The sequence below is a fragment of the Hibiscus syriacus genome, unplaced genomic scaffold (genome assembly GCF_006381635.1).
Source record: "Hibiscus syriacus cultivar Baekdansim isolate YM2019G1 unplaced genomic scaffold, ASM638163v2 tig00110483_pilon, whole genome shotgun sequence".
In the NCBI taxonomy this organism is placed as follows: domain Eukaryota; kingdom Viridiplantae; phylum Streptophyta; class Magnoliopsida; order Malvales; family Malvaceae; genus Hibiscus; species Hibiscus syriacus.
Genome location: NW_024062759.1, coordinates 159,865 through 186,741, shown reverse-complemented (window position 1 = coordinate 186,741; position 26,877 = coordinate 159,865). Strand labels below are relative to the sequence as shown.

The window sequence follows — 26,877 nt, the reverse complement described above, 5'->3', positions numbered from 1 at the left end:
ATAACTGCTCTAACAGCTTGACTAACTACATCACCTTAGCTGGCCAAATATTAACACGTGTAGCATGTGTAAATCAGTTATATTAGTCTAACATTCCTCCTACTTGTTCCTGTTTTTTTTGAATTAAAACTAGGTATTACACATATCTTATTGTGAAACTCCTCGAACACAAATCTTGCTAGGGGTTTGGTGAAGCCATCAGCCACCTGATGAGCTGCTGGAACGTAGTTAACTCGAATTTGCCCTGCAGCTACCTTTTCACCCACAAAGTGCACATCCAAGCCTATGTGCTTCGATTGCGCATGGTAAACAACATTGGCACTCATTGCCACTACTCCAGTATTGTCACACCACACCACTGGTTCTTGAGTCTGTTGCAAACTAAGATCAACAAGCAGTGCATTGACCCAGGTTACCTCAGCAGCCGCATCAGTAAGAGATTTATATCCGTCTTGCATCGTTAACCTGGAAATAGACTTTTACTTCTTGGAACTCCATGCAACCAGACTTCTACCAATGAACACTCCGTAGCCAGAGATAGACCGCCTATCATCCACACTAGCTCCCCAATCCGCATCAGCAAAAGCTTTAACATTTAACCCTGCATCAGTCGACTGGAACAAGAGACCATAGTCCACAATCCCAACTAAATACCTTAGTATTCTTTTAACAGCAGTCATATGCGTTTCTCGTGGTGCATGCATATATTGTGCCATTTTCCCAACACTGTAGGCCACATATGGTCGCGTGTGACACAAATAGAGAAGAGAACCGACTATGCTTCGGTATTCACTAGGATTGACCAACAATTCACCATCATCCGCTGAAAGTTTAGGGGATGCCACCATAAGTGTTGCATATGCATCAACTCCTCTCATTCCAGCATTCTCAAGCAATTCTAACACAAACTTCCTTTGATTCAACAAATCTGAATCACGCAACATTTGTACCTCAATTCCCAAGAAAAACTTCCAAGGTCCTTTAACGAAAACCTATTACCAATAAGACGAACAACTTCTTGAATCGCATTGGAAGACTTCCCAGTGATGACTATGTCATCAACATATACCAACACATATAGATCACCATCATCTGTTTTACTAATGAACAACGAGGGGTCAGCTCGTGATGCTGTAAATCTAAGCTGAAGCAAATTATTTCGAAGCTTAGTATGCCAGTTTCGTGGGGCTTGTTTGAGACCATAGAGGCCTTCTTAAGTTTGCAAACCAGTGGAGCACCATCTTCATCTGTTTGCTCGAACCCCGGTGGTTGCTGCATGAACACCACTTCATCTAGGTCCCCGTTGAGGAATGCGTTGTTCACATCTATATGTCTCATTTCCCAATTATTTGCAACATCCACAACCAACATAACATTAAAGGAGGAAAACTTCACAATCGGCTAAACGTATCATTAAATTCGTAACTTGGCACTTGGGCAAATCCCTTTGCAACCAGCCGTGCCTTATAGCGTTGAATGGATTCATCAGGGTTACGCTTTAACTTGAAAAGCTATTTGCATTTAACTGGAAAACATTCTGCAGGCATCTTGACTAACTCCCACGTGTTATTGCGCTGAAGGGCATCAAATTCAGCTTGAACAACCTCTTTCCAGCTGGAAGACTGCAAGGCCTCTTGAATTATGGTTGGTATTTCACTCTCAAAGTAGCTCGAGTAAGACTTTGGTTTAAACACTCCACACTTGCTACATGTGAGCATGTGATGACAATTTTACAGGGAATGACTGCTCGTCATTCTGCTACAGACATTTGCGCCTGTGCTTACACTGGGCTCAGTATGATCATCAGGATGCATCACATTGACCGGCAGAGACACATCTGAACTTAGCGAATTGCTTGCAGAGGTATCTATTGTGGCTTCTGTGGCAGCTTCCTCAGCTGCTTGTGATGGATTGCCTGTGGCATCTTACTCAGCTATTTGTGATGGGCTATCAGGATTATGGCTGACACTTCATTTCCACCTGTACTTTATACATCGTTAGGTAAACCATCTGAAGCACTTCTGTACGACCAATTTCTCACGTTAGCAATGACGGGAATATCTGAAGACCGAATTCCATATGATCGACATCGTGAGCCACCAGTTGCCGAGCCATCAACCACCTTGTTTGCAAAAGGAAAAATTGTTTCATTAAATACAACATGGCGAGATATGTAGACTCTACCATCCCTTGCAAGGCACTGAAATCCTTTATGCTGAGGGCTAAAGCCAAGATAAATGCAAGGCTATGATCTAAATGCCAGTTTATGATTTTGAAACGGTCTCAAGTGTGGGAAACATTGGTAGCCAAAGACTCTCAACGCGTTGTAGTCTGGCTTTCTTTTGAGTAATTTTTCGAATGGGGTCATGCCTCCAAGCGCCGTGGTGGGTAGCCTATTAATCAAGTACACAACAGTTATCACAATATATGACCAGAAACGTATGGGCAACGATGACTGAGCCAGCAACACGAGGTCGAGTTCCACTATGTGACGATGTCTATGCTCGACAACACCATTTTGTTCTGATGTATATGGGAAGGATAGCCGATGCACTATACCTGATTGTGATAGAACCATTGAGAGGGGTCTATATTCACCACCCCAATCGAACTGGATTGCTTTAATCGTCTGTCCAAACTGATTGTGCACAAGTTTATGAAACAGTTGAAACGCAGTGCATGCTTGTGACTTATTTTTGAGTAGATAAATCCAAGTATACCGTGTACATGCATCAACGAATGAGATGTAATAGCGAAATCCGTTTGATGCAACATGTGGAGGTCCTCATAAATCAGAGAAAACAAGTTCAAATGGAGTATTGTACTGCGTATTCAAAGTTGCAAACAATAGCTTATGACTTTTTCCCATAAAGCAAGCTATACATGTTTTATTAACATTTGGATCAATCTTTACATCAATGTCTTTGGCAATTTTATTCATTGCATAGCTAGCATGGTGTCTTAAGCGATGGTGCCAAAGTTCCGACTATGACAAACCAGCAGATACAAGGTGAGCTGCAGTAGCATCGCGCACTCCTACACGTGCTTGGCAGTAATCACAACTTATATTTGGAGTTTCAGCAGCTGCATAACGAGCATTAGCAGCCTGTCCTTTGTGAGGTCGTGAGTCAGAAGTGACACACATAAAGTCCTCATCAAAGCGATGCCAACAACGATCAACTAGGTGACCAAGTTTTCCACATAACTGGCACTGGATCTTGGTTCTTCCTCAACCACGACTTCTCGAGCTAGTACCAAAATTGGATCATGAATTCTTGGATTCACGACGATCATTTTCAACAGAATTGCAATCATCTCGTCGAAGAGCTATATTGGCACTCATGGGAAGCGAATCTAGTTCCTCATCAAAACCAACCAGCTGGGCTTCAACATCAAGCATGACTGTGTACAAACTGTCCAAAGAGAGTGTCTCTTTCATTGTAGTGATAACAGCTATAAAAGGTTGGTATTCCCTAGGCAAGCCTTTCAATACACTAGCAATGTGACCAACATGGGAGACTGCACTACCACACGAGGCAAGTGCATCACATACCTCTTTTACTTTGGTAAGGTAGACACGCATACTGTCATTACCTTTCTTGAGCGATTGTAGTTTGCAATGCAAACTCATTGCAGTTAGCGTGGATCTGCTCGCAAATAGCTGTTGCACCGTAGTCCATACTGCAGCAGCTGACTCAGCCCCAACAAACTGAGGAAGGAGATGAGAGCTGATAGTGGACAGTAGCCAGGATGCAAACGCACTGTCTTGCGCCATAAAATCTTTAAACGCCTCATTCACGCTCACCTCACCATTGGCACCAATGATCATTTCTGATGGAGGCTTCAAGGCACCGGTCAGGAGTCGTTCAAGAAGATGGCTCCGAACAGTCAAGAGGATTTGTTGCTTCCATAGTAGAAAGTTCATTTCGTCGAGAACTACATTGACCTTCTTATGTGAGAAGCTCTTGGTTGATTCCATAACCAATGGAGGTTACGCAGCAGCAGAGATAAAACTAGAGAACCCAAGAACGTTGGCGAAAGATACCATATTAGAAAGGGAATAAGCAAATCATTTAGCACAGGAATCACACATTCTTCATTCATCATAGCTTGCTTATATACACTGTTGTAACAAGCACTTAACAGCCTAACAGCATGCATAACTGCTCTAACAGCTTGACTAACTACATCACCTTAGCTGGCCAAATACTAACACGTGTAGCATGTGTAAATCAGTTATATTAGTCTGACATTAGTTGCTCTTAGGACAAAAAGCTCGGGAATCCCGCTAGGCAACCAATTGGACTGAATGTGGTATGGCAACAATAACAAAGGGGCACATTAATTAGTAAGGCAAGCTGTAAGAATAACACTCGAAAGTCTCTCTAAAACAAAATCCTGAGAGTCAATAGGCTGAATGACTGTGGTAAGGTAGCTGTTAGTAAGAAGCTCTGGTTAACAAAAGGAAAGAAAGAAGCAAGGGATGATAGGCGCTAAGAATTATGGAAAAATAGGGCTTTTTTAGAACTAAACTGAAATTGAGGACAATGACTTTAGTGGTGAGGAATATCGGGAAAATCTCTTTATTAGGAGTACAGGCTCCAAGCTGTTACTAATATATGAGTTCTACTCAATTATGTATTTACATTTTATTTTAATAACTTAATGTTAACACCGTTAAATAATAATTTATTTTAATTACTTAAAATAAATTATGCAGATTTTGATGATGCACAATGATAATACACAATTTATTTGTAAACATACATGTTTTGATGATGCAGATTTTATGGAATACGAAAAAAATGATGAAACTTATGAACATAATGTAACACCTATAACCCGAATAATTATACTTATACAGATTATAGATGTCACCCGATTTACGTAAAACCATTTCCATTTCGAAAGTGATTTAAAATTTATTTCCTTTAAAAATGGTAAATGATAATATAAAAATATCATATCGATTTATCACATACTATTTAAAAATATATATTAATATGGATTTATGCTATCCATATTGAATCAGAGTAAAGCAGTTTAGTTTAACCATTACAAAACAGTTGCAAAATAATTTAACAAAGCAATTAAGACATTAATAATTACATGCCACTAACAAAGTCAAAATTCCATCATAGGATGTCTTACTGATATTTTAGTGTATTCCTGGATGCTCGGAGTGCCTTATACTCTTTACTCCATTCTTGGCTTTTTACAGACGCGTGAAAATCATCACATGCTAAGTATATACTTAGTGAGGCAATTTAAAATAATAAACAGTGCAATACAATTCATGCATGATTTTCAATGTCAAAAACAAATGCCATAAGATCATGTTACATGCATATCCAATATTTTACCATGATCAACATAACATAAAATTTCTTATCAACATACTTACCATCATTCCATAAGCTCGTAAGCTTATTTTACCAATATACTTACCATTTAATCCCATAAGCTCGTAAGCTTATTTGCATGCTTACGATTTATTAACCAATATATTATAAACCATAAATCATAACCCATAGCCCAATATAAAACCCTGAGGACCCTGGGTACACGAGTCAAATATAAGCACCGTAGTGCTAACCCGTATGACACATAAGGTCGTGTCCACCATATACACTAGGTATCCTTTAGTGTATCCCGTATGCAGCCTGCTGCTGGACTTTATGGCATGCCAACTATACCTTGTCCCTCAATGACTTACTTGGGCATATAGTCTATTTCATTCATCCATAACATCATATAACCATATATTTAACATTGGGCATTATATTCCCGTAACATTCATGGAAAAATATCATGCATTATCAATGTCATGTCAATTTATAAAAATGACATAATATTATAATTTAACATTGGGCAATTTATACCCAAAAACATTCATGGTAAAATATCACATTTTCTATGATCAATGCATTATAATTTCATACAGTGACATATCAATGTCATGTCAATTTATAAAAACTATGACATAATATCATGCTGATATAAACAAGGTCGACTTATCGCAAGTCTTTCTGATGATGTATAAAACATCCATGTATAATGTCATGCATGTATTGCACTCACCTTGACACTTTATATATCCAATATATGTGCCTCACTATGTTCCACAATAAACCCTTTTTATATTTGACTTGCTTCAATCGCAAATCAATCACAATCTGTATAAATCACAAATTCATAATGATACATATGTTAGTATTTTACTAACATAAACATATCCCAAAATAACTCCATAATATACTTGAAACTCATTTTCTATCAAAATACTTAACACTTAATAATTTCTTTTAACATTGGAACCAACTTTTCCAATTTATCACTATTCAAATGCTTTTACAAAAACATAATTACATTTAAGTATCCCAACTATGAAATTATTATACTTAAATCACCAATCTTTTCAAACTTCCAAAATAGTCATATTTCACATCTAAACACTCATTTCAATTCCAAAATAGCATTTTCCAGCATAGTATATCAACTATTAGACAATTATACAACAATTTTCAACTTTTTTCAAAATTATGAATTAGTCCCTCAACTTTTCAAAAATTACAAAATGGTCCCTAAATTTTTCCAAGGCTTGTAGAATACTTTCTACGTTATTTCCAGACCATATATAAGTTTCCATAATTTTTCTCATCCTTTAAAACCAAAGCCTAATGGTTTAAAGATAAAAAACTAGGTTTTCCATGATTTTGCTCGATTTTGATTCGATTCAAGCATGAAATCAACTTTCAATCAACCTTATAACATCTCTACAATCAAATCCTTAATCAACTCTAATCAGAACACAAAGTTCTACAATTTCCTCTTTTGATCGAATTTTATAAAATTATTTCTAGGAAGATTGAACATGTTATAACCATCAATCAAGCTTGAAAATGAATCTACAACCTCTAAATCATCAAGATTAATCATCAATTTCATGATCCCTTATATGAACACAAACCCTTAGATTTGGGATCTTTGAAATCCAGCAAGATTAGAAAGCAATATTGGTACCAAATGATAGCGTTTTTCGCGTATATCACTTTCCTATTTCACGACATAACCCCAATTCCAAAGGAATTAGCTCAAAAATTGAAAATAAAATATTTTTCTTACCTTGAAAGCTTTCTCACGTGAATATGCTGGAGAAGATGAACATTGGCATGAAATTTTTTATTGATATCATGCTTATCATCCTTTAAAAATATTATTTAAATCATTAACTTAAGAAAATACCAATATACCCTTAATATAACTTCATAATTACCATAAAACCTAGATATTTATCCTTATCATCATCAAAATCAGATAAATATCAGCCTTATCATCTTTTAATAGTCAAAGATGAACAAATTAGTTTTTCACTTTATCGTTTTGCACTTGCAATTTCCAAAAATTACAATTCAGTCACTATAATCCAACGGTTTAAATTAAACATAGAATTAAACCATTAAATATTATTTTCCAACATTTTAAAAATGTGAAAAATAAAATTTTTATTTACTTATTTTCGTGACCCATATGTAACTTTTTTTAAAAAATTACATTTTGGTCCCTAAACTTTTCAAAATTTATACTTTGGTCACCAAACTTTACCAAATATATAATTTGGTCACTAAATAAATCAATTTATGGAATAAAATTCTTTTTAGGAAAATTACCACTTAATTCCTTAAAATTTTCCCAACTTTATACTTTGACCATCAAATTTTCAAAATTTACATTTTGGTCATTATCTAAATTTTTGGGGTATTACACATAACCTAAAAGATAAACAATATGGAGAAAGTAATGATGATGAATTAAATACCCCATCTCGTTATGAAATAAAATTAGTGAAAGATATAATAGCTTCTAGTTTAATAAATTGACTTGTTTTTTTAAGTTAAGGTGATTACAAAGTAATATATGTTCTAAATACTCTCAATCATTTGACGATAAACGCTCAATCATCTCGCTGCAATCGTTGATGCTCGAACCCGTGACCTCTAGGAACAACAACGGTTCATTTAACCATTGACAAACACAAATGTATTTTTTTAATATTCTTTTTTTTCAAAACAAGTATTTAAATTATTATTCCGTAATAATTTTATATTTATATATTAAAAAGTATTGATAATATATTTTTTATTAATAAAAATATTTCATTTATAAAAATATTATTAATGAGTTATATTAAAATATTTTTCTATATTTTTATTATAATATATTTTATATATCATAGTATTAATAATTGTAAATATAATTTAAATTATATATTTTTAATTTACAACATGATGTCAATATTAGATATTTTATCTTTTTAAACTTACAAAAATCCCAATAATTAAATTTTAAACTGTAAAAACTTCTCGGTATAAATACAATGTTTTCTTGAATTTTAGAGGTGAAGATACTCGTAAAAACTTCTCGGATCATATACGAAGCTTTAAAAAGGAATGGAATCATACATTTAGGGATGGCCCGAAGCTTGAAGCTGGAGAAGAGATCGGACCAAATCTTTTTGAAGCGATCCGAGAGTCATGGTGTTCAATCGTTGTGTTTTCCCAAACATATGCTCATTCAAGTTGGTGCTAGGACGAGCTTGCTGAGATTTTTAAACATAAAAGAGAAAAAGGTCATAAAGGATTCCCTGTTTTTTTATCAGGTTGATCCGCCTGATTTAAGGAAAGTAGAATGACAGAGTTGGAGAAGCCTTTGCCAGACATGAACACATACACAAGGACAAGATCCAAAGTTGGCGTAATGCTTTAACTGAAGTGGCAAGTATCAAGGGATGGCATTTAAATGACAGGTAAATAGTTTCTTTCTTTCTCTTTCTACAAGCTTTTGTCAATCTTGGGTGCTTTAATTTCCATTCTTTTGTACCTTGAGAGAAATATGAATTATTACAACTTGAGCATCCCTTTGCCTACTCCATCCTCTAGTAGAAAAGGCCTTAATCTCATAGGACTTTGAAGATGAGTAACCCGAGTCAATCACTTGAGCCATGCTTACTAGATGATCTGCGTATTGCATTCTCTAACTTATGTATTGTGTCTGATTTCAATCCCTCAACTTTTCTTTCCAAGCTCATAACTTCATTTATTAGTGTACCGAAGGGATGTAAATCCATTGCACCACGGTTAAGAAAATGAACGACCACCGCTGAATCCAGCTCGAACTCTAAGATGGCCTTTTGGAAGCCATTGTCTTTAGCCAACAACAGACCTTTCGAACTCGCAAAAGTTTTGCTTATAAACTATTTGTGCACTCTGTATTAAGTAAGAAGGAAAATGCTTTTATCATAGTGTTTTTTAGCAAACAGATTGTACCCAACATCCCTACATTTCCGGCAAATAAATCTCGTTTAATCAAGTCAACATCAGACTGTGTAGCTTTCTTAGCAAGACTTGCAGAAACCTTAGATGCAAGGATCAATCTTGAGCCCAAAGTTTGAGTCTTCATACATGCGGCCGGTGGATCAATCTTGAGCCCAAAGTTATTGTTGTTATCGACGATGCCGATGACCTACAACAGTTAGAATACTTAGTTGGAGACTGCAACTGGTTTGGTTTTGGAATTCGAATCATTGTAGCAACTAGAGATAAACAGTTGTTGGAAGCCTATAGTGTGGACCATGTTTATAAGCCGACGATATTGGATGCTCGTGAGGGCTTCGTCTTATCAGTTTGAAAGCTTTCAAAAGTGACAAAATACCATATGATTTTGTGGAACTTTCTGAACGAGTTGTGAAATATGCAGATGGTCTTCCCTTAGCTCTTAAAGTTTTGGGTTCTTTCCTTTGCGGTTGAGATACAACTAAATAGAGAAGTGCTATTGCAAGACTCGAAAGAGACTCTAACAAAGAGATTCACGATAGACTTCAAAAAAGCTTTGATGGATTGGATGAGACCGAGCAGGATATATTTCAGGATATTGCATGTTTTTTCAAAGGGGAAAAGATTGATTCCTGACAAAAATATTGGATGGTTGTGGATTTTCCCTAGAAATCGGTATCGATGCTCTCATTAAGAAATCTCTAATAACAGTTACAGGTGACAACACATTGTGGATGCAGGATTTGCTCCAAGAGACGGGAAGACAAATTGTTAGGCAAAAATCTATTGTCAACCCTGGAAAACGTTGCAGATTGTGGAAGGGAAACGACATCCATCATGTGCTAACACGAAACATTGTAAGTCATTATTTTATCATGTAAAATTTAGTTTTTACCATATTAGTTAGATCGGTAATTTTGGGCTTATATTTGATGCTCATTTAAGGGTTTAATGAGAGAGAGAAAAAATAATGTCCCTGCATGATAGTCCATATTGTCCCAAACTTATTAAACGGTTCACTCTTGATTCTTAGGGTACTGAAGCGGTTCAAGGCAGGGTTTCAAAAAACGGACCGCGGCCGCGATTTCGTCCGCGATATAGCGATTTCGCCACTGTCCGAGTTACCCGCGACGGCCGCAATCACGGTAAATCCGAAATAAGCGAAAACGCGACCGTTATTTGAAACCCTGGTTCAAGGCATGTTCGTAGAAAGATTATGGTACTTAGATTGTATATGTTGGTAATGCTCAATCCCACATAGTGTTGGAAACACTATTGGGAATGGTATTTAAGGCTTGACATTCCACTTCCTTGTTGAGTGATAGAGAACAAGGGGGGCTCTCGCGCACCGCCGCCGCCGTCCGGCTCGACTCGGGTCGGGTCGGGTCGGGTCGGGTCGGGTCGTGGTAATACGATTTTAACCACATTTCTAGCCTATAAATAGAGAGCTATATTCAGCTTCTCAACTCATTCAAAAACATTCACAATTCACTTACAAAGTGTTTTCTAAAGTTCTCTGCAGTCCACTCCGGTTTCGAGTGTACGGAATTCGGAGCGACCGTGTTAATTTCGGGGGACGGTCCGCCTACTGCAGCGATTACACACATCGGGGCGAATTCGTTTATAAGGCAGTAGTTCTTACCACGACACGGTTTAAGAATTTGTTCTTCTTAATTACTGTTTATATTTTCAGTCAGTGCTAACGGTGTAGTTTTGCAGTTCATATATCCAACAGTATATTGGTAGATTTCTCTGTATTATTATGAAGTGTGTTTATGTATTTGTTTGAATAACTATCAGGGAGCAAAGTAAGACGTTCAGTTTGAGCGGTGATGTGTTCTTGAAGATGACAAAACTAAGATTGCTCAAACTCTTGTATCTGGAAGCAAATTCTGGAGATGTCGTGTATCTTTCTACTGAGTTACGGCTTATCAATTGGCCAGGATTTCCTTTTAAATCCTTGTGGAACCTCTTATGCCTTGTAGCAGGATCGAAGAACTGTGGGAGGGAAAGAAGGTAAGGTTATCTTCTATTTGTCTTTCAGGCATCATCTTTTATTATTTGTTAGATCACAGATGAATATTTATGTTAAATATTTTTTTACTATTATTGTTTACAACAGCCTCTGGATAGGTTGAAATTGGTCGACCTGAAAAACTCCGAGAGCTTACCGGAGTTGAGCACGGCTACAGATCTCCAAGGTTGTACCAGCCTAGTAGACGTTCATCCTAAGCAGGATTAAAACTCTAAATTTAAGGGGCAACAAATGTTGTGCTAGATTTTCATTTCAATTATAACAGTAGAGTAACTTGTCCGTAATAATATTTTATTTGAGTGAATATTTATTTAATTTTAAAATATAATCTATATTTATTACTAAAAACGCCACGTGGCGCACCTTGTATTGCTAAAGAATCAACGTCCCATAATATCCCAGGGGCATCTCGGAAACCAATCCTCGCCGCCCGCGTTTTCCCGTCGTATAGTCCAAAAATGCTACTATGGCTGTCCCTTTTTTCCCATATGTATGGGGTAAGGGGGAGGTAAGATAGTAGGCTGCCCCCAACACCAGGTTGAGAGCAGCTTCCGTAGGAGACCTCCAAATTATGAAATGCCCTCCGTGGCTCTCTTTGAAATCTCCACTTTGTTCCTAGGAATAATTCCCTTACTCCATGACTTCCTTTAAGGTTTCGATTGTTGAAGAATCGAGTAAAGAAAAAACAAAAGAACACAAAAATTTTAATGAGGTTCAACAATATGCTTACGTCATCGGTGCCTAGGCGGCGCTAGAAGTTTTATTCAATGTCTCATAGATTTAGGTTACATCTCTATTTATAATAAATAAACCCTTACTTATTTAACAACTCGAAACACTCAACAAGTCCAAGCAATGCTTGAACTTGTCTGTCGTAACTGGCTTGGTGAAGATATTAGTGGCATTCTCATCAGTATGTACTTTCTGAAACAAAATCTCTCCAGATGCAACCAACTCTCTGATCTTGTGAAACCTTACATCAATATGCTTAGTTCTAGTACGATATACTTGATTCTTAGCCAAGTGAATAGTGATTTGTTTGTCGCAAAGCAACTGAACTCCACCTTGCTGAACACCCAACTCCTTCACTAAACCAGTAAGCCATAAAGCTTCTTTTGCAGCTTCAGCCGCTGCCATGTATTCAGCTTCAGCCGCTGCCATGTATTCAGCTTCAGTTGTAGATAATGCCACAACATATTACATGTCTCACAGTACCCTTTAAGTACCGAAAGATCCACTTGACTGCTTCCCAATATTGCTTACCAGGTTTAGACATGTACTTACAAACTTGACTAACAACATGAGCTAAATCAGGACGAGTACATACCATTGCATACATCAAGCAGCCAACATCATTATAGTACAAAACCTTTGCCATATCTTCAGCTTCCTTATCTGTCTTATGGCACTGTTCTGATGAGAGCTTAAAGTGATTCGCCAATGGAGTGCTAGCTGGTTTTGCACTGCTCATCGCAAACCATTCTAGTATTTTCTCAACATAACCCCGTTGAGATAGCCACAGTTTCCTTGAGTCTTTGTCCCTGCAAATTTTTATTCCAAGAATTTCATTTGCAACACCTAAATCTTTCATTATAAATTCCTGACTCAATAAAGTTTTTAAACCGATAACATCATCCATATTTTTCGCAGCAATTAACATATCATCAACATATATTAACAGAAAAATAAAAGAACCATCATCAAGGCTCTTAACATAGACAGAACAATCATACTCACATCGCTTGTAGCCAATCTTGATCATATAAGAGTCAAACCGTTTGTACCATTGTCTCGGAGACTGCTTCAACCCATACAAAGATTTCTTCAATCTGTAAACTAAATGCTCGTTTCAAGGTTGAGTGAAACCTTCACGCTACCGCATGTAGATCTGCTCCTCTAAATCACCATGCAAAAAAGCAGTTTTCACATCCATCTGCTCTAAATGCAAATCCCAACTAGCCACCAATACAAGTACTGCTCGGATTGAAGTGTGCTTGACCACAGGAGAAAAAATTTCATCATAATCAACTCTTTTCTTCTGTGAAAAACCCTTTGCTACCAAACGAGCCTTGAACTTCTGCCCCTCTTTTTCTTTTACTGTTAGTTTCTTCGTATACACCCATTTGCAACCAATTGACTTCTTACCCTCAGGAAGGCGAACTAACTCCCATGTACGATTATGATTCAAAGACTCAATCTCCTCAACCATGGCAGCCATCCACTTGTCGTTTTCCTGACTAGTAACTGCATCATGAAAAGTAGTCGGATCATCACTACTAATAGTAAGTACAAAAGAGACCAAGTCTTCAAAACCCAATCTGTTCGGAGGCTTTATATTCGTCCGTCTCACCCTGTCTCTGGCGAGACTATAATCATATAAATCATCCGTGGCAGAACCACCAGAAGTCAGTTGAGAAGTTTCTGTTTTCTCAACTGGAAATTGCTCGAAATCCACCACTGTCGTGTCTTTCTTCTGTTGAAACATGGGATGTTCATCAAAAACATCTCTACTGATCACAATTTTCTTCGTAACTAGATCCTAGAACTTATATCCTTTGACACCTCTCTTGTAACCCAGAAAAATGCACTCCTTCGATTTTGCATCAAATTTGGATCTCTCATCAGCATGTACATGTACATAAGCAGGACAACCAAAAATCCATAAGTGATCAAAAGTAACATCATGACCAGTCCATACCTCTTCTGCAACTTTCTCAGCTAATGATGCCCTTGGAGATCTATTGATAAAATAACACGCCATGTTAACAGCCTCAGCCCAGAAGTGTTTGGGAAGCCCCGCATTCAACCGCAAACATCTGGCTATTTCATTCAACGACTTGTTCATCTGTTCCGCAACATCATTCTATTGTGGTGTCTTGCGCACTGTAAAATGTCTCTTAATCCCATGCTCCTTACAGAAGTGTAGAAACTGTGAATCTGTGTACTCCGTACCATTGTCAGACCGCAAACACTTGATTTTTCGTCCTGTTTGGTTTTCTACCTCAGCTTTCCACAGCTTGAACTTCTAAAAAACGTCAGACTTCTGTTTCAAAAAATACACCCAAACTTTCCGTGAAAATCATTAATAAAAGTAACATAATACCTAGATCCACCCAAAGACGATGTCGTGGAAGGCCCCCATACATCAGAATGCACATAATCAAGAATCCCTTCAGTTGTGTGCTTCACAGTCTTGAAACGAACTTTAGTCTGTTTACCAAGAACACAATACTTGCAAAAATCGAGCTTACAGCTTTTAACACCATACAACATATTTCTTTTATGTAATTCATCCATACCACGTTCGCTAAGATGAGCAAGACGCATATGCCACAGTTTGGTAGTATCATCTCAAGACTCAACCAAATGAACTCCACCTACAACGGTACTCCTTAACAATATGTAAATATTCCCTGCAGTCATCTTTATTTTCATCATAATCAAAGCTCCTTTAACAATCTGAATGGTTTCCCTATCTTCATCAGCCTCAGGGATAAAACCTTTCTTGTGCAAAGTGCCCAAAGAAATCAAATTCTTCTTCAAATCTGGGATATGCCGAACACCACTCAACGTCCGAACAGAGCCATCATACATCTTAATTTTGACATCACCAATACCAACAATATTGCAACATCGATCATCACTCAAATAAACAGAACCAGAATTAATCGACCTGTATGTCGAAAATCATTCCCTATTTGGCGTGATGTGATAAGAACATCCAGAATCAAGAATCCAAACATCCGTCAATTGAGTCATTGAAATAGAGAGCATATCACCCTCACTGCAATCAGAATTGTCATCATCGACCACATTCACAGACTTGGGTGAGTCATCACGCTTCTCATTAGTCTGCTTTTTCAACTTCGGACAATCTGGAATTCTGCTTCCCAGACTCTGCATTCTCTGGCTTTCGTCCATAGTCTCGATTACCCTTGACATATAAGCTATCAGCTTGAGAGCTTTCCCCTGCATTCTGCTTCCGTTGGTTGTGAGCCAACAAGGCTGCATTAATCTCCTCAACTTTGATAGTCTTTTTCCCATATGTAAGAGTAGTCACCATGTGTTCGTAAGAGAGAGGCAACGAACACAACAAAATCATCACTTTATCTTCATCCTCAATTTTCACATCAAGCCGAGCCAAATTAGAAACGATTTGATTTAAGACATTCACTGTTGCACCAAATCATGATCGTTCTGCATCTTTAGACCATACAACCGCTGCTTTAGATACAATTTAGTCGTTAAGGATTTGGACATAATCTGATTTTCCAACTTCCTCCAAATTTCATCTGGAGACGACAGATGCATGACGTGATACATGACCTTGTCCGCCAAGCATAATCGTATGGTTCCTGCCGCTCGCTGTTGCAATTCTTCCCAATCTTCCTCCTCCATCGACGTTGGCTTTGTAGGTCGCAAAGCCTTCATGATCCCTTGCTGCTCCAACAGATCTTTCACCCTTGTTTGCCATAATCCGAAGTTTCCCTGACCATCGAATTTTGCAACTTCAAATTTTGCTCCTGACATCTTATACCAATTGTTGAAGAATCGGGTAAAGAAAAATGAAAGAACACACGGATTTTAACGAGGTTTAGCAATGTGCTTACATCCTCGGTGCCTAGGCGGCGTTAGAAGTTTTATTCAATGTCTCATAGGTTCAGGTTACATCTCTATTTATAATAAATAAACACTTGTACATATTTAGGGTAAATTATAATTAAAGTTAAGTGGTATCTTATGTAGTTTACCCAAAAAATTATAATTAAAGTGTGGGTAAATTACTTGTTTAGTATCTAAACTATCAGTTTTAGTCTATTTTAGCACCTAAACTTTCAATTCTTTTAAAATCATACATACGTTTAGTTTTCATTTCATTTTAGTACACACCGTTAAAACCATAACGTGTTTAGTAACTAAACTATCAGTTTTGATCAGTTTTAGTACTTAAACTTTCAATCTTTTTAAAACTTAATGATAAATTTTGAACGGGGTACTACAATGAAACAAAAACAAAAGTTTTTAATGTTGGGTACTAAAATGAAACAAAAACTAGACTTTATGTATGATTTTCAAAAAATTAAAAGTTTAAGTACTAAAATAGATCAAAAGGGATAGGTTAAGTGCTAAATGCGTTATTTTTCCTTAAAGATTTGTCGAAGTAAAAAAGAGAAAATGAAAATCCGACAAAGACGCAAGAACTAGAAGCAGATCTATTTTCTAGCTTCTGCAGTTATTACAGCGTAAGACAAAAGTAAAGAGACCGAACGGAAGAGATCTAAAAACCAAAACCACTGCTCCAGTCCATTCATGTCTTAACACACTGCAGAGAAAATGGATCGATTACTGAAAGCTGCAAGAGCCTCGGGTTCTCTCAACTTATCCAATCGATCTCTCAGGTAAATTTCTTTCCTTCGTCCCCAAACACATAAATTCCTTTCCATCATTCCAATTCATTGCTGCATTTCAATTAATTGTTTCCCCCTTCATTTTAAATTGTTAAAAGAGATGTTCCAGAAGAGATCTACAGAAGCTTGGATTCTCTAGGGGAGGATGAAAAATGGTGGGAGGTAATTTAATTTAATTTTGGTTACTGTTCTTTTTTTAGGTAAATCATGAAAATTTCTTCTAATTTTAAGCTTAATCCCTTTGTTTCTCGATGTAATTCGATTGCGAATTTCCATTTTTTTAAAGTTAAGCATAGTCTTAGTGTTCTTGGTGTCGCTTCTGTTTTTTAAAGGCTGTGGAGCTACAAAAGCTGATTTTGGCACATAACAATATCGAGTCACTGAAAGAAGACCTGAGGAATTTATCTTTATTGACTGTGTTGAATGTTAGTCACAATAAGCTTACAGATCTTCCAGCTGCGATAGGAGAGTGAGTTGTTTTCTATTACTTTATGGGTTTTTTTTTTCTGTTATGCTAGATAATATCCATTCTGTGATCTTATGTTTTCTTCTAATTGAATAGGCTTTCTATGCTGAAGTTGTTGGATGTGTCTTTTAACTCTATAGTGGAAATTCCGGAGGAAATTGGCTCTGCAACATCTTTGGTCAAGTAAGCTTCTCCTCAATCCATCAAATAAAGAATAGATGGATGGTTTCCTTTTTCATTGCGGTACAATTAGTTTTAGATGTTAACGACTTGTTCACATTTGTATGCTCTGTGTGCATTCCTGTATTGCGATGTGCTTATGTTTGAACGGCTATGCATCGACACAGACAATGAAATGGATAGTCTTGCCTAATTTCTTCGATCATTTTATCCGCTGTTTCCTTATCCATTTTATCTTTTTGGATAATTCCTTTGTGACTTCCAGGTTTGATTGTTCAAAAAATCGTATCAAGGAGCTTCCGTCCTCACTTGGAAAATGTTCAGATTTATCAGACCTAAAGGTATTGTATTTTCTATTTATCTATCACCATAGTTATTATTTACCTTTTTAATGGCCTTCAAGAATATGCTTTCTGGATTAATTTTTCCACCTTTTGCTTCAGCTATATAGACCTTTGTCTTTGAACACGGTTACCATTCCTAAAAATAATGTTTAAGTTCCATTATGAAGCCGCGAATAGTTTTGGTTTATGTTTTCTGCATTTCTATCTACAAAATCTCTTCTTGTTATGTTTATCATTGTTGGTCATTTTCAATCTCAAACATGCGCCTCATTTGTATTTTACTGCGGTTTTCCCAATTTCTGTTTTTGAATGGATGCTAGAGTTATCTTCAAACAAGATTTCACGCTCTTTCAAAATATCTGTTATGCTAGCATTTGTTATTTTAGGAGAGAACATTATTATTATATTAAACAGATATAGTTTTATCAAGAGATATTGCGATTTTGATTTCCTGCTTTCTTAGAAGTCTTGACTCTTGAGACTTATTTCCTTATTGTTCCAGTGAGACCTTATTCCATGTAACCTCTATATAAGAGGCCTTCTCATATTCAATAAAATCAAGAAGTATTTTAAACCTAAACTAGAGATCAGATGGCTCTCTCCCAAACGAGTCTCAAGGTGGATTCTCCCTTTGACGAGAATCATTGCTAGAAGGAGAAACAAGAAGACGATTGCTCAATGCAGTCCCGTTTGTATACGGTTTGGTCAATGCAGTCCCGTTTGTATACGGTTCTATATTCGGGACCATAAAAATATATTTACCGTTGCTTATTTGGTTATCATTTGACAATTAGATTCTAGAGATCAGCTAACCTGACGACTAAGGATTCCGATTTATGATGTGCTAAAATCTTCTCGTCATGAAACTACAAGTTTCATTTTGGTCTATTTAATACTATATACGATCCATAAATCGTTTTTCGTTCCTTCTTGTCTTGGCAGGCATCAAATAATTTACTAACAAGCTTGCCTGAAGATCTTACGAACTGTTCGAAATTGACAAAACTAGATGTGGAGGTATTTAAAGACATTTATTTTCTGTTGTAATTAGTTATCATTAATGATGTATTTGGAGCCTAATTTATGCTGTATGTTCTAATTATGTCAGGGGAACAAGCTAAAAGCTTTACCTGAGAATTTGTTCGCATCATGTACAATGCTTACGGAACTCAATGCATGTAATAGACCGTTATATAATTTTCCTGTTTATATCAGTTGTGTTTAAATCTCCAAAGCTAAAAGGAAATTTTGACATCCGTGCAGCAAAGAACTTGCTGAGTGGTATACCAGAGAACATTGGATGCCTTACACGTCTCATCCGTCTTGACCTTCACCAGAATAGTGAGTGATATACAGAGTTATGCTAGAAATTATCCTTTAGTTCTATGTGATAAGTCATACCGCTACTGTATGATGCAGGAATTTCGTCAATCCCACCATCAATAGCGGGTTGCTCTTCTCTAGCTGAATTCTATATAGGGTCATATTCTTGTTCACTGATTAGGAAAGAAGTTTAAATAGTTACCTGAAAGTGTACCTTTTGCATTTATCTGGTATTTGCCACCTCAAAATTTCAGGAATAATGCACTGTCAACGTTATCCGAGGAATTAGGTGGTCTTTCTCGTTTAGGGACATTGGATCTTCACTCGAACCAGGTATCTATTTCAATTCCTTTTGCCTAATCATTATATTTGAGCTCACTATTGGTCATAATGCTGCATTGTTGACCTCATTTTATTACTGTTATGATTCTTTAATCGGAAAACTGTAGTGAGATGAATATAGATAAAAAAGAGTCTGCTTTTGGCCAAGCTAGATTAAATTTCAGTCTTTCTATTCCTAGATGTACACATGAAATGTCATTCGGATATCTCAAAATGAAATTCAATTAAATACCATCATATTGAGTACATGATTAGATGCCCACCACGATATTAATTCTTATCGAAGCTAAATACCATACTAACAATTTAGCATCACATAGATACCTTGGCTGCCTTTTGTTTTAAAAGTCTTACTCCTGCTTTGTGGACTGTGGTTTACTAACAGTATATGATTTATGCTACATTCTGATTTCTTAGCTGTGTTGAATGTATTTTGAGGATGTCTATGTTGGATTTAACTATATCAAGGCTAGCAGTTTCTTTAAGCCAGGAGTATTTTTGGGTCATGTGACATGTTTTTCAGTGTAATAGTTGTTCTGGAAAAAAATGTAATATGTGCATGTGATCATTTGATTTATACAGTTATTTCATCTTTTTTTTCTGTGCTCGGTTTTGTCTTCTTTTGCATGCGGAAATAGTCCGAATCTTACCAAATTGGAACCGCATACTGAAAACTTCATATGCATGCAGCTGAAGGAATATCCAGTCGGAGCATGCAAGTTATCTCTGTCAGTTTTGGATCTTTCTAATAATTCGTTGACCGGACTTCCTGCTGAGCTTGGTAAGTTTAGCAAACTTCGGATGACTATTTATTCACTTATGATGCATCTTTAATAGGAACATGTAGCCCATGATGCAGCAAAAATATCAATTTTGGTTGACTCATTTCACATTCGGTGGCAAAAGCAATACAGATACATTTGGCACTTACATATTCATGATAAACTATTTTATTTGGTTCTAATTAGTTGTTCTGTCTAGGCAAGATGACGACTCTTCGAAAACTTTTGCTCACCGGCAACCCTTTACGAACTCTAAGAAGGTCAGAGGCATTGAGGGATTTTTTTGTTTTTGTGTAAGTTCAGCGCTTGTGTTAGTCAGGTTTTTACCAACGGATGATTTTTATTTGCCCATGCAGTTCACTGGTTACGGGACCTACACCTGCCTTACTGAGATACCTTAGAAGTAGACTTTCTGAGACTGAAGGTACATGCATTTTCACTGCACATTCAACATGATACCCTTTTAGTCTATAGCCTTTTTCTGGTCTCCTTTGTACTTTCTCCTTGCTTCTGGTGGTGGTTTTCATCAAATTACGAATTCCCTTGATTTTTGTCTCGGTACCATATCTTATTTCAAGCAGTAATCATGAACACTTTTTTTAGATTCGGAAACTAAATCTCCTGCCAAAGAGGAAATAGTCACTATGGCAGCTCGATTGTCCGTCACTTCAAAGGTATCTCCTTTACTATATCAACTTTTTTTCCCGAGATTTTGATCTGATCTTCCAATAGGTAGGTTCATGTTGAACCTAGTTTGCATCATAGGCTCATACATTAGTGGAACCTAGTTTGCATCATAGGATTCAAGAATTCAGGATAGGAGAGCATCATATAAATTGTGAACGTGAATTATTGCTTAATCAAAGCTTGATTCGTTGAAATATCAAATTTTTATTAGCACCAGCCTTTTATTATTTTCTTCTAATGTTTAAGTTATTTTCTACAATATACATCCAAATTCACTCTCGAAGTTCTTCGAATTCAATTTTACAAATAACACCTCTTGTATTTGCAGGAGCTTTCATTGGAGGGAATGGGTTTAAGTGCTGTCCCATCTGAAGTATGGGAATCGGGTGAAATCCTAAAACTCAATCTTGCCAAAAATTCTATCCAAGAGCTGCCAGTTGAACTCTCCTCATGTTTATCCCTCCAGGTAATTGCTCTCTAGCGTTATCATTCCATCTAGAAGTATACTTCAGTTATAAAATAAAACGATATGTCTATCCATGTTTCTGAATCGGATAAAACATGCATATTATGTATTGTTGCTTGAAGCTTCCATTCGAGGTTTACTTGTGATATCAATTCTATAGCCGTGAAGTTTAAAGCTCGTGGCTAATGTATTATATCTGATTTTTTTTTTTTTGCTTTCTTAAATCATTATTGACTCGTATTTAAATTGCAGACTTTGATTTTATCTAGGAACAATATTAAGGACTGGCCGGTTGCAATTTTGAAGTCACTTCCAAATCTCTCTTGTTTGAAGCTGGATAATAATCCCCTAAGACAGGTAACGAGGTTGCATTCATTTTAATCCGCAACTGTTGGGAGAGAAATTATTGCTTGTACATGCGCGAAACAGTCAAACTCATGATTGCCTCCTTGATATGTAGCAAATTAAATATGCCAAGTTCGTTCTTTATACTATGTTTCATCAATAATGGATCATCAGTGTAAAGGTTGTGCATTTCAAGACCTTTCTACTGGCAAGATTTGCTATGCAATATATATCCAGTGCAATATAAGGACATACTTAGCTATTGCCTATGAATGTTTCTGTATCACAATGCATGCAAGTTCCGTTTTAATATTGACGAGCTGGACTTTCTGTTATCTACTTGATCATAGATTCCATCCGGTGGATTCCAAGCAATGTGTATGCTCCAGATATTAGACATAAGTGGCAACCCAGGTTCTTTACCCGAAAATCCTACATTTTCCAGCTTACCACAATTGAAGGAGCTTTATTTGAGGTTAGTTCGTCAAAACTAATGAGATATATGTAGCATGCATACTCACAAGCATATGCACAATTTTCCATGTATTTATGCAACGATTGCTGTTTGTCTTACCTTTGTGCTGACTTGACAGACGGATGCATCTACGAGAAGTCCCAGCAGAGATAATGAGTTTACGCCAACTGCAAATCCTAGGCTTGAGCCAAAATTCCCTTCAGTCAATCCCTGAGGTAAAATGTTCTCTTCTCTTACAATTGTCCTAAACACGTGAAGGGTTGAAATAAGACACATACCTGATTTTCCGTGTTCTTGGTGCTAATTATTGGCCTGCATCATATTTTTTTCCTTGATTATTCTTCGACATTCGACTGTCATTTAGGCTTTATCCCTTTTTGTTTATTCATGTGCAGGGATTAAAAAACCATATATCTCTCACTGAGCTGGACTTGTCTGACAATAACATTTCTTCTCTTCCTCCAGAGCTGGTCTGAATCAGAAAAGCCCCTTTACCGTCTCCTTATTCAGATTATATATGATCACTCGTTTCTTAGTTATTGGTTTTTTTTGGACAGGGTCTACTTGAACCAAACCTCCAAGTTTTGAGACTTGATGGCAATCCATTGAGAAGGTATGCTGCATTTGGTCATTCCAAATTTAAAATCATAACAAGAAAACATTAAAGATTTACAGACCCGAACTTAATTCGGTTTCATGTTCTGTTTTGGTTCTTATGTGAAATGTTTTCCATTTTTTTCTTTCCCCAGCATCAGGAGGCCAATTTTAGACAGAGGAACCAAAGCTATTCTGAAGTATTTGAAAGACAAACTTCCAGCAGAGCAATAAGGACAGCATGCCACTGCCATTTACTATTGCCTGAAAGCTTGATCTCAAGTAGTGAAGCGTTTGAGTTTCTGGGTGGGGAGAATGTAAAATATAACAAGTAGTCGATAATTGAACTTTGGATCGATCGGATTGTTTTTTTTTTGGGGGTTATGATTAAACAGAGGATACAACTCCAGTTTGCTGATGAACAATGTATGAAAGACGCATGATTAAATAATGGCATAAAAAGGGAGGAAAACTACATAAATTTATGTTTTATTAATGAATTCTTCCTACTTAATAATTTAACCTATGCATTTCTCGTCCTTTACCTGCATTTATACCATTAAAAACACAAGTATTTGGTCATAATGGGAACAAAAGAAACTGTAAAATAATGATAATATCATATAGCATTTGTTATTAATAAAAAACCACCTAACCAATTGAGACAATTAAGCGTTTCTAATACAACACAAGGAAGAGTCTGTAACGAGATATTAGGGAGTCACAATTTCACATTTCTTCGATTCCTTCGGTAAACTCAATAGTTTTTCTACGATAGTCGATGGTTGTTACTCGCAGACATCAATTCTTCTAATTATGAGCTTCTCCATAACTAATGCATGTTTCAATAAATAACTTACCATTCCAAACATATTCTCGTTTCCATCAAGTATTTGATTTAAATCTCCTTGATGCGAAATAACAAACACGAAGGCACTATTGCAGGCAATGGCCCGAAACCTCCCGACTTACTTGCCTAAGCATACAAAAGAAGAAGAAAAAAAGGTTAATGAGTTTGTAACATGGATTTCAATTGTGATCTTGAACGATTTTCAAATTCATTCAAGTGTTTATATATTCGATACTAAAATGTTCAATTGCAATGAATATTCACATCAAAGTAATTAAGAAAAATCAAATCTGTACACTAAATCTTAAATGGTACTCAGAGAAGCCTTCATACCAGTTCCAGGCTAGTGGTCTTCAGATTAGGCATGCAACGTAGGAGCTCCACGATCCACGTTCCTTGCCATGCATCGTTAAATTTATTACGAAATTCCAGTTCAACAAGGTTGTGAAATGCAAGCATTGGATCGAGAGGTGCCAGAAAAAACTGTACAAAAAAACAAACAAAGAACTATAATGTTAAAAGAAAAGAGTTCCATATTCCAAACCATGACGTGAATATAACCAAGTACACTAACCGTTCTAGGGCTATCTTCAATGCCTAAATAAAGAGACTTTACATTGCAAACACCCCGAAGAAAATTTGCTACACGTTCACGATCCTCGTTATCCATTACAGTGATTTGAATATCAGCTCTTTCTAGAGATTTCATTTCACTTAAAGTACATTCTTCACCCATTCCGTTAGCATATTGGAAATAAACAAGATTCGGAGCATCAATGTTGATGGCATTGAAACCTCTGCGAGAATCGGCGTACAGCAATCCAAAACCTAAATGCAATCTCTTAAGTAAAAGGCTATGGATATTGAGCTCACTTATATTACGAAACCGACACATATAAAATTCCAAATCTTCTAGACAGGGCAACTGGAAATTAACTTAAGAAGCGAACGAACATATAAAAATTTGGACCTAAAATTTAGAGTCTTGAGATTTGGTAAACAAGCATTAGTTGGAACATCGTTGACACCTCTGATTCTCAGTTTCAGTGTGAGGAGTGACTGGCAAGTAAACAGAAGAGTAGTAGGTAAAGGTGGGGGTCTTTTTCTTTATCGAGAATATAACGATTTCCTTAACAACACTCCGGAATGCAGCACATAGCCAACCATTAATGCGTAAATCATTCCAAGGTTACCAGCTTGGGGCTAGAAAAGAATCTATCGACAAAATTCGGGAAACTGTCATCTTTTTTGAAAATCATGACGCAACGCTTGAAATCAAGCTCAGATATTGATGAGACAAAAAGATACCTCCACCTCGGGGAAAGGACGGAGGTTCGAGCTGCGTCTTTAGTGGAGAGGAACGACAGAATGTGAAAAAGAACATTATCAGGTAAATTGTCGAAGAAACCCATTAATTTGGGTTGTTTGGCCATTGAACAATAAGCTGGAAAAAGCTACTCCCACAAACTACAGGCCAGTTCGACGGCTGGCGACAGGAATCATAGGGTTTTTAGCTGATAGTATCGTGGAATGAAGGGAGAGGAAGTTGTTCTTCTTCTTCTTCTTCTTCTTTGGGTATAAATTAAAGACTTGGATGGGTGGGTGGGTCGTGGGGTTAATATCCCCCCAGAAAGATTTTCGAGAAATGCAGACATGGAATTATAAAATCTAATCAGACGTAGATTTTAAAAGGTGATTTTTAAAAATATCATATTAAAAGTGCTATATTAAGGGTTTATTTACTATAGTCTTTAAAATTTGTATTTTAAAAATGTTGTAGAATTTTTTAGGGTAAATTACATTGTTCTTCACCGAACTATACTCTCTCTCCTATTTTCTTCACCCAACTTATAATTTGATCAATTTGTTCGCTGAACTTTACAATCAAATCATTTTGCTCGCTGAACTTTATTATCAAATCATTTTGCTCACTTGATCATTTTCTCACTATTTAATATAAAATAATTAAAAAAATAAAAGGTGATCATGTCACCGTCGACCGTTGTAGATGGTGGTCGTTCAATCCTAAAATGGGATGGGTAGCTTCACCTTGACAACTTGAGTCTGAATCAGACCTCCAATTTGCCAGAACTTGTTCTGAAGTCCACAAATTTGAGATTGAAAGTGAGGAAACCGAAACATTTCAGTCCAAATGCATGAGTTTTTGGATATTTTCCGGTGAAACAACCACTAGATTCGGACTTAGGGTCGAGACAAATCGACTCATGAAATTTATGACCAAACGGTCACCCTCTATGGCATTCGACGGTGACCAAAATGAAAATGATCTGATGGCCGACAAAGAGAAAATGAAGAAGAGAAGGAAAAAAGGGTAAATTACAACATGATTCACTGAACTTTACTATCTCTCTCTCTTCCCCTATTTTACTCACCGAAATGACGTCGTTTTGATGTTTGTGCCACATCATAACGTCGTTAAATAGTTAACGGTAGAGTGAACAAAAATGATTCAATTTGTACAGTTCAATGAGCAAATTGATCAAATTGAAAGTTGGGTGAGAAAAATAAGAGAGTGAGTAAAGTTCAATTAAGAACTGTGTAATTTACACTTTTTTAAAATTGTTAGTATAAAAGTATAATTTAAAATTTAATTATTTGAATTTATTGTTAAAAAGTGAATTTGAATATATAATGTCTATTATAAACATTATATTGTAAATGAATAAAATATAAAATAAAAATATAATTACAATAAAAATATATTTTATAATAACTCATTATAAATATTTTAATATATAAAAATCTATAATTTGTATTTATTTTTATGTAATTAAAGTAAATTATTAAGTAATAAATTATTTTTTCAAATACGTTAATATTAAATTATTAAAAAAAAGGTAAACTACATAAATGATCATCCAACTATGAGTGTGGTCTCAAAATGACCACCATTTTCAAATTTATGCCAATATGACCACTGAACTACTTAAACGGTTTCAATATAGCCACATTTCGTTAACATTTAATGGATGTGTTACGTGACAATTAATAAAATTGATATAATTAGGGTGCATATCCTAGTAAAGTTATGTATTCGCGGCGCTGACACCCTGCTTTGTTTTCTTCCATTTTGGCCATTACTTGTATATGATTTGTTTCCTTGGATTTTCATTTAATGTCTTTTGATCCTAATTATGTTTTTAATTAATCCAATGCCTTAATTTTAGCATTAACTTTAAAATCTTTTATTTTAGTCATATATTAAATTTATAGATTAAATCCTCTAA

The 26,877-nt window shown here is 36.2% G+C and overlaps 3 protein-coding genes across 3 annotated transcripts; 2 read left to right on the top strand and 1 right to left on the bottom strand.

Annotated features, from left to right (window-relative positions):
• The first annotated feature begins 9,976 nt into the window (after window positions 1–9,976).
• LOC120129213 (probable WRKY transcription factor 19) lies at window positions 9,977–11,574 on the top strand. Its single transcript, XM_039146785.1, has 5 exons — window positions 9,977–10,189; window positions 10,366–10,384; window positions 10,530–10,551; window positions 11,133–11,348; window positions 11,466–11,574. The coding sequence occupies exons 1-5, from the start codon at window positions 10,067–10,069 to the stop codon at window positions 11,572–11,574; spliced, it is 489 nt and encodes a 162-aa protein (XP_039002716.1). The 5' UTR covers window positions 9,977–10,066.
• A 5,033-nt stretch (window positions 11,575–16,607) lies between these two features.
• On the top strand, window positions 16,608–23,251 carry LOC120129130 (plant intracellular Ras-group-related LRR protein 6-like). The gene is made up of 21 exons (XM_039146718.1): window positions 16,608–16,766; window positions 16,874–16,937; window positions 17,108–17,244; window positions 17,338–17,424; window positions 17,687–17,762; window positions 18,708–18,782; window positions 18,874–18,943; window positions 19,029–19,106; window positions 19,185–19,245; window positions 19,343–19,421; window positions 20,121–20,211; window positions 20,412–20,472; window positions 20,569–20,636; window positions 20,816–20,886; window positions 21,228–21,365; window positions 21,618–21,722; window positions 22,061–22,185; window positions 22,304–22,400; window positions 22,581–22,655; window positions 22,743–22,798; window positions 22,935–23,251. The coding sequence occupies exons 1-21, from the start codon at window positions 16,702–16,704 to the stop codon at window positions 23,011–23,013; spliced, it is 1,758 nt and encodes a 585-aa protein (XP_039002649.1). The 5' UTR covers window positions 16,608–16,701; the 3' UTR covers window positions 23,014–23,251.
• A 426-nt stretch (window positions 23,252–23,677) lies between these two features.
• Window positions 23,678–25,041, bottom strand: LOC120129212 (F-box/LRR-repeat protein At3g59210-like). Its single transcript, XM_039146784.1, has 4 exons — window positions 24,823–25,041; window positions 24,204–24,554; window positions 23,963–24,112; window positions 23,678–23,755 (listed from the first exon to the last, which is right to left on the bottom strand). Exons 1-4 carry the CDS (start codon window positions 25,039–25,041, stop codon window positions 23,678–23,680), a joined length of 798 nt encoding a protein of 265 aa, XP_039002715.1.
• Window positions 25,042–26,877: the final 1,836 nt, after the last annotated feature.

What these genes read in the sequence shown, in the direction of transcription:
- LOC120129130 (XM_039146718.1), top strand. Translation starts at nt 16,702, where the DNA reads ATGGATCGATTACTGAAAGCTGCAAGAGCCTCGGGTTCTCTCAACTTA. An exon ending in TCTTGACCTTCACCAGAATA is followed by an intron (nt 19,107 to 19,184) that starts GTGAGTGATATA and finishes TGTATGATGCAG; the next exon opens with GAATTTCGTCAATCCCACCA. An exon ending in ATAATAATCCCCTAAGACAG is followed by an intron (nt 21,723 to 22,060) that starts GTAACGAGGTTG and finishes ACTTGATCATAG; the next exon opens with ATTCCATCCGGTGGATTCCA.
- LOC120129212 (XM_039146784.1), bottom strand. Translation starts at nt 25,041, where the DNA reads ATGGGTTTCTTCGACAATTTACCTGATAATGTTCTTTTTCACATTCTG. An exon ending in TTGAAGATAGCCCTAGAACG is followed by an intron (nt 24,113 to 24,203) that starts GTTAGTGTACTT and finishes TTTTTTGTACAG; the next exon opens with TTTTTTCTGGCACCTCTCGA. An exon ending in AGACCACTAGCCTGGAACTG is followed by an intron (nt 23,756 to 23,962) that starts GTATGAAGGCTT and finishes TTGTATGCTTAG; the next exon opens with GCAAGTAAGTCGGGAGGTTT.
- LOC120129213 (XM_039146785.1), top strand. Translation starts at nt 10,067, where the DNA reads ATGCAGGATTTGCTCCAAGAGACGGGAAGACAAATTGTTAGGCAAAAA. An exon ending in ATGTTCGTAGAAAGATTATG is followed by an intron (nt 10,552 to 11,132) that starts GTACTTAGATTG and finishes AATAACTATCAG; the next exon opens with GGAGCAAAGTAAGACGTTCA. An exon ending in AACTGTGGGAGGGAAAGAAG is followed by an intron (nt 11,349 to 11,465) that starts GTAAGGTTATCT and finishes GCCTCTGGATAG; the next exon opens with GTTGAAATTGGTCGACCTGA.